Genomic DNA, 8,559 nt, shown 5'->3' on the forward strand with positions numbered 1-8,559 from the left:
AACATGCATTATAATATCATAGATATATATATATATATATATATATATATATATATAAATCTTTAAATCCTTGAGTAGGAATCTTCTCTACACAGATTACTTTAAAAGCTTCGGAATTTGGTTGCTGAAAGCAATAATATTTTTGTCGAATATAGTCTTCTTTACTCATTTGTGTTAAACTTATTTTTAATTTAGTTTTTTTTAATTTTTAAGATTTGACCATTACTGACACAGATAGAATTCTATTTCAACATAAGGGATTAATTAAGCCTTAAAGTAATAGACGTAAATAGAATAATAGAAAATTGCATTCGTACCAAAGAGATTATTATGATATTTATTGAGATGAAAATAAATGATCGCGCTATCGCCACATCTGACATTGTGTCAAAATTTTCCACAAGAGTGTAACATCACGATTGTTAACTGTTCCTCAGTAAATATGAGAAAAATGGGAAATATAAGTGTTCGTGATGTATCAGAAAATCATATTCTACAAAGAAAAGTATAGTACGGTAATAAAAATAACAACTACAGAAGTTTAAGTAGAAGTAGTATACATAGTTAAATAAATTAATGTATATAATTAAAAATAAACTATTTATTAAGTACAATAATTATAAGATGATTTATTCTATATATAAAACTTGTGTAGCTGTCACTTTTATTTTGCTACTACTATGTCTTTTCCTCCGAGTATAAATATTCAAGCAAAAATAAACTTTAACCTCGCACGACATCTGAAATCTTCTCGTGCGATTATGTCAAATGTCACTGGAAACGTGATTGTGTCGAGTATTCAAATGAAACAAATCTAACTATAATGTATTCACTATAAGTGATAAGTCATCGAACATATTTATTTTTAACATTTAATATGCAAAGAGACGATACCATTTAAGAATGTTGAAGAATACATAGAATAATAAAAAATATAAGGATAAAGTCGATTATAGGCGGATCTACAAAAAGTACTCTAAGCTTCTCCAAAATAATGATAAGATAATTGATAAATTTCTCTTATAAAAATATTTCTTATAAAATTACAAGATTTTTCCTCTTTTATTAAATAATATAATTATAGTATAACAAATATGTGAGAAATTGACATTTTTTTACTGAGAAAGAAATTGTATGGTATTATTTTTAGCCCTCTTTTTATGAATTCTCATCCATTCTTCTCAGAAAGCAAGACGAAGGAGGAACCTAAGCTAGATCCGCCTACAATTCCGACACTGCACTGCAATGACAACTTTAGAATTGTATCGATATACATACCTAATGTAATGTTTTTCAAATGTTCCCGTTTATTCCTCTTCCTCTCGATACACTTCCGTATCAAATCCCCAATTTTCTAATTTTTCGCACCGTCGCTTCTATAGACACATGTCAGTCCGCTGTGACAGCACGCGTCATCGCCACCCGCCTTTACTCAACACAGAAAGCACACATCGACGCACGTTCTTCATCCACGCACTGTATGTTGTCAAACAGTACGCGATCGTCCTCGTTGTGATAACGTCGGGATTACACCAAACCGATATTTATATAATCCATTCGTGTCGAAAATATCTTCCGGCAGGGAAAAAACGTGATCCATCGGATCGGAAAGAATCACAACAGGATATCGCCCTTTGCGCGGATCACAGCTGACAATGTGTGTTTCTTCAATATCTCAGGAAAAAACACTGCGCGCGTGTTGCTCCTTTCGGAGCATGCTGATGATGCTGAAGAATCACACCAATCGCTCGGAATTACGTCGCACGACTTTTTGACGATTTTTCCGTTCAACAAAACAAAAAGAGATGGACGAAGGTATGAACGGACAAACAGACGGACAAATGGACGGGAGGAAGCGCGGATTGATAGATCGAATTGCGAGAACGAAGAAGAAGAGAACGATATCGTAGCTGGCTGGCTGGCTGGACCGCCGGCCGGCTCGGGGCGTGCGCTCGTATAGCACGTGGCCGCGAGACTGAATATCCCTACCTTAGGCACCTTCTTCAATCCGTTTGTCCGCTTTGTCCTTATCTCACCTAGCCAGCCGAGAAAGACTACCGCAGCCTTCTCGCGAGTATATGCTCCACCATCTTTCTCGCTCCTCACCAGCCGATCTCACTCGCGCCTCCGTCCTTCCCACTGTCACGCTCTCGCTCTTTCTATCTATCTATCTCTTCTGATCTTCCCCCATCTCGTTTTCCTTCTCCCTCTCGATCCGCCTTGCCGCAGCATCCGTCTCCACACCGCACCGCGCTGCGCCGCGTTGGAGGTAACACAGTCCAGCTGCTTCCCTCTCGCTCGTTCGCGCGCTCATTCCTCTCCGTCATTCCAGCTGTTCGTTTCGTACTTTGTCCCTCACCGTCTATCCGCCTTGCATTCATCTCTCTTCCTCACCATCCAGTTACAACCTGCTTCTCTCGCGAGCAGCCGCGATTCTCCCGCGACCGAAGAGACGACATACGTATGCGCGCTCCCTCTCTCCTGCTCCCATACAACAGCCCTCCTTCTCATCCAGCGGTATTTTATGCAGATCCGCAGCATGGAATTTCATTCCGTTCTACAATGCCGCGATTCTTTCGAAAAATCACGAGATCATCCATTTGGATTTGAATTTGCATTCGCGAAAAACATTGATTTCTTTTCCTCGTCTATTATCGCGAATGAGAAAAAAAGAAGTATCAATTAAATAATGATAAATAGAAGATTAGAATTCTCCCTATTACGTTACATCGCTCTGATAGCATAATCTTAAAATAGTCGAATAATTGATACCAGTCATCGAAAATGAAGTAAATTGAAAAGAATTTGTGATGTTATATTTACATCTTAATGTTTTAATATTATCAAATTGATATATTTTCCGAGGAGGATACATTCTCCTGTGAGTTGGAAGATTTTCAGTAATAATTTTAGATATCTGCTAAAATTCTATTAATCTCTTATAATAGTGATATAATAAGTAGATATATGAGGAAAAAGATTATAATCATGATTCACGGTATATAATCTTGTATATAATCTTTCAAACATATAATGCATAATACATATAATCTTTCTCCGAAATAATAGTAATAAATTTTTAAATAACACAAGCAAAGTTTTGCTTTAATACAAAAACGCTCCCAAAATAACATAAAAAAAATGTAATTAAATTTTTATTTCAGCACATACTCATCCATATTCTTTGTCCATTAGTCTTAAATTTTCTTAAATTGAATCACAATGATTCTAAGATTATATTTATCATGATACAAAATTAACTTTACTGGATCAAATTCATCTCATCTTTTTTTAATATTCGAAAAATTTCATCAATGATCTTAATCTTATCACTGATTGAAACAATTAAGAATATTACAAACTCAAAAAAATTTTTTTTATGTTTTGTATATTGTCAGTAAAATAATCTAACATAGTCTTTCGGGAATCAAGTCACCGATGAATTAGATTTAAGAATTGCATTAACGCAGTAAAACGCATCAATGCAATTTCCATATATGGCGTGGATCCAATATTTAATAATGATTTGTATAACTATAACAGTCAATCACCTCGTAAATGTAATCGAGAATAGCACTATCGTACCACATCGTAGTATCGAAGTGCTTTATTGTCTATGTATTTTTTTTCGCACTGTACGAACTGGCTATACTTCAGATACGACTCTAGATAAACATGGTGAGATCAAATCACGATTTCACGATACAGTACAACTTGAATCTGTAAATGTTCGCGCTGTATGATCGCAAGAATTATGAGACTTATTGTTCTGATAAATTCAATATTCTATTAATTCTAAATTTTGAAAATCAAACAAATGAAGCTTCTTAAAAATATGTATGAGTGTAATTACCTGTTGTAGTTCGAAGCAATCTGCCGAATCTGTTACGAACACTGTTCAATCTGTAGTATCAAATTTATCTATTGTTTTAGTATAAAATAATGATATATATAGTATAAAATAATGATATAGAGAAGCAGTGGCGACTTAAATTAGATTAAATTTGGCATTATAGATTTAATAGTGAATAATTATATTTTTTTCCGATGCAACATATATTGACATATTTTGTGAATTATTGCATGAAATAATAAAATATTTAATCTTCATTATAATAATTAATATAATTATTTATTAACCTGAATACTGGAAGGAAATGAGTATTTGATAATAAATTCACCTGCATTATTTTAAAAACGTAAAATCATAGTGTAAATATTCGGACCGATAAAATGTTCATTAGATATTCCATTAAAAATATATTGTTTATAACATTTAATTAGGATTTTGCACATATCACATATTTATATTTATATTATTATATTATTATTAAAGAATTCGAAATCTGGATCCTTCATTACGAGTTGAAATAATAATGAGTACAAGATACGCTCTTGCTCCGGTGATTTTAATGCCTGATTGTGTCAGTGATTTCAATATGCACATATAAGACGAATCGCTCACTTATGGAAATATTTTTTGCTGTCTTCTAGAAATGAATATGATTTTTTTCATTATAGAAATTGGACTGGCGCACTTATATGTAATAAATATTAAATATATTTAATATTTTTCTGATTGGTCAATTCTCCAAATATTTGATTAAATAATTGAAAGGATATTGATTTTATAATAATAATTAATTACTATTTGAAAAAATTATTATAACTTTTCATAATAATAGCTTGTTATTCATTTTCTGTTTGTTATTTAAGTTTTGCCTCACTATTCTATTCAAAGCATTCGATTTCGTATCGATCGTGAAATTCGTACAATAATGATCGCCTGAATCGATCATGACTCATCGATCTGCAAAAGAAACCAACAGAAAAGTTATTCGCGAGATACGCAAATATCCGTTCCATTGTCGTGTCAATCGCATCGCAATTCTCGATCTTCGCGACGCAATCGATTTCCTTGTTCATTTCGCCTTAAGACGAAACAAATCACATGCCATTTTCTATCGCCGTCGTCGCATGGAATAATGTTGGAGAGGACCCCGTTACGAAGTAGGAGGTACCCGATCAGCGACCAATAGTAAGAGCCGCCACCCACGAAGTAATAAAAATTAATTTATCACACAGATCGCCGCCTACGCCATTGCTCCGTTCACGTATACGAGACTCCGCAGCATCTCGCAGATAGCGCCACTTGTCAGGTTACCTTTTCATACTCTGCATCCTCTTCTCACAGACTTTAAATTAAACATTTGACATTATTGCGCACAAATTTGCATTAGAAAAATATTTGATCTCGAACAAAAATTAATTTAATTTATTATATAAAAATATTATTTATAATGATAATAATTATTAATAATATTTTTAAACGCTACACCTCTAATTATTAATTTTAATTAAAAAATTAAAGAATACATATTATAATCGTGTTATGTGTTTTATTTACGTACTTTATAAATATTGTATATTACTTCAAAAATTTAAGATTAAGAATTAAATAAAATTTAAAAATGTATAGCCATTATTCTAACCTTTTGCAATTTTATATCAAGTTGAATTTAATTCAACTTGCAATAGTTTTGTGTATAGCTTTCTAAACATTCGAATTAGTGCATGATAATAAGCAAAGTATATTTGTAGAATTTTCATAAATCGTTCTAAATAGTAATGAAAAATTCTTTATTTTATATTAAATCTATCAATTATATTAAATAGAGAATAAAACATTTCACTTGTTGTTCGCTTGATTTTTAAAAGCAATTTGAGTTGAATAGGATTAATTAAAGCAGAGTGAAAATTATAGTCCTAGATGGCAGCAGGTTCCAGTAAAGACTTTGAATGCATAACGTTTATTCATTTCTTGTTGAGATTGCTTTTGTGTCTTAATCAATATTTTAAGACTTTCACTTATTACACAATATATAAATATTACGAAATATAAACAATACATTTGTTAAATATTTTCAAATTGTGCATACATATAGGATGTCACGTAAGTTTTTGCCAACCGCTTTTGTGTAGATAGAGCGCATTAAAACTTGAATTAAAGTCCTTTATCATTTTGAAATTTTCACAATAGTTAACAAGATATTAATTATTAAAAATTGCCGAATATCAATCTTCAATAATTATTTACTGAAATACTATCAACTTTACAGAAAAACTGCAAGAGACAAAAATCATTTTTTTTCCTCATAGAATTCTAAAACTTTTTTCTAAGAATTTTTTTTCTTAACCTTTTAGTATTGCATTTTCTTATTTTTTCCAACATGAGAAAATATGGTATTAAAAAATTCTGAAAAAATTCTGAAAAAATTCTTAGAACTTTATGAGAAAAAAATAAAAACAATTTTGTCTCTTGCTGTTTTTCTGTAAATTGATAGTATTTGAGTAAAAAATGATTAAAAATATTTAGCGACTTTAGTAATTAATATCTCATTAATTATCGCGAAAATTGCAAAATGGTAGAGGACTTTTCGACTCAGTTTAGTTCACTCTATCTACTCAAAAGCGATTGAGCACTTACGAGACTCCCTGTATGTATATTGTCAACGACAAATGCGATTGGCTAATTCCATTGGATTAAAGTTAATCGAAGTAGCCTTAAATATCTAAAAATCGATTCTGTTCTGATCTTGAAACGAGGTGAAAATTATAAAAGTGAGCGAATTTATTAGAATACTAATAATTTTATTGATCAACATCTAGTAAATTTGTTCACTTTTGTAATTTTTACCTTGTTTGAAAACAGAATCGACCCCCTGAATATATTCAGATATTTTTGTTGATATTTTTGTTCAATATTGTTTTCTAACAAACAACTCGATGCAACACAGTGATCTATAATATGCACCAGAGTGCACATTGAATTTGTCCAATCAAATTCGCTATACATACATGGCTATATTCAGATTCCCACTCGAGTGTCACCCAGGATCGATTGTATATCTTGAAATAAGGTGAAAATTACAAAAGTGAACAAATTCACTAGAATATTCATAATTTCATTGGTCAATACCTAGTAATCATTGCTCACTTTTGTAATTTTCACTTCATTTCAAAATACACAATCGATCCTTAAGGGATCAATTCTGTATCTTGAAACGAGGTGAAAATTACAAAAATGAACAAATATTTACTAGATGTTGATCAATGAAATTATCAATATTCTAATAAATTCACGTTTTACAATTTTCATTTCGTTTCAAGATACAATAATCGATCCCGGTATCGATCACTTCATTCTTGTTATTTATCGAACATAAAACGGGGAGCACAGATTCTTACATAACGTATAACACATAAAACATAAGAAATTCAACCAATCAGAGTTCTTTATGTCATAGAAAGGAAGGAAACGGAGGACTTTGATTTATTTTCTTACGTGTTATGCATTATGCAAGAGTCTGTGTTCCCCACTGTAAATAAGGATGACATAACACTGCGGAGAACACATGATGTGCCTTCCAACAAACAACACAAATGACACAGTGGCTGTGGTCAAAGTTTTGCAACAAATGCTTTGAAGCATTTGATGCAATTAGAAGAAAGAATATTATAAATTGACTAATTAAAAAACGCTTCAAAGCGTTTGCAACATCACGTTGACTGCACCTGGTGTGACATAATGGATCATTACATCCTTGTTGTTTGCCAATGTTAAACAAAGATAACATAATAACTGTGTCGCGCTATCGTTTCTTCGAAAGCACACTATATGAACTAATTTTTAACTGCCTTCGGAAACATCACGCGGGTCTCACCGTGTATCTTCTTATCCTTATTTAACATTGGATGAACAACGCAAGGATAAAACGATATATGGAAGCATTCGGGTGATATTTTCGAACGCAGCCTTAGTAATGTTAAGTACATTTTGAGCACGCGCAATCGCGAGTTGTGACGTTCTCTCGTATGTAACGTATATTTGTACGAACATACTTCAACTTTGGTAAGCCTGGATGAGCCTATCAGGACGGATCAACTTCCTCACGATGCTACATCGTCAAGCAGACTGGCGGATTGTTTTTACGCGACGGCGGTCCTGAAATTTGGGCGTGAGGTATGTTGCATTTGTGACGATCGACGATAACGTGGTAGACAGAGAGGACCCCATCTTCAGGATGTGCGACAATTTTTGGGAGCCACTAGCCGAGATCTACATCGCGGATCGCGAGGCCTCCCATCCTGATGATTATATTTACTGTCTTTGTAGCAGAGTATTTATCCGGTAAGCCCACTAGGTTGAATGCACCATTGCATCTCTCTTTCATCCAAAACATCTCAGAAATGAAATATCTCATGCCGCATTTGTTAGGCGAAACGTTATAAAGAATTTAACGTGTTTATTGATCAGCGTTGGTGTGAAGCATGATTTAACCTTGCCAACCTTTAATCCTACCATCGCGAGTGGCACGCAATGAATTTCGCGATTAAATTTATCGTGCTACTCGAAAAACAATTCTGAATTAAAAAATGGTAGCGTTAATCTTTTTAATGGAAAGAAAAAGATAGGAGTTTGAGGCCCGATTGCATCAACGTTACTTCGACTTTAAGCATAGTTTAAAACTCCTCTCTCTCTCTCTCTCTCTCTCTCTC

General features: G+C 32.9%; 1 protein-coding gene across 1 annotated transcript in view; it reads left to right on the forward strand.

Annotated features, from left to right (window-relative positions):
• The first annotated feature begins 8,084 nt into the window (after nucleotides 1-8,084).
• LOC105620992 (trimethylguanosine synthase) overlaps nucleotides 8,085-8,559 on the forward strand; it is a 6,371-nt gene continuing 5,896 nt past the window's right edge. The window contains exon 1 of the mRNA XM_012202468.1: nucleotides 8,085-8,191. Within this exon, the coding sequence (XP_012057858.1) occupies nucleotides 8,085-8,191 (107 nt within the window). The remainder of the gene's footprint in view (nucleotides 8,192-8,559) is intronic.

Source organism: Atta cephalotes (assembly GCF_000143395.1).
Source record: "Atta cephalotes unplaced genomic scaffold scaffold00031, whole genome shotgun sequence".
NCBI lineage: Eukaryota > Metazoa > Arthropoda > Insecta > Hymenoptera > Formicidae > Atta > Atta cephalotes.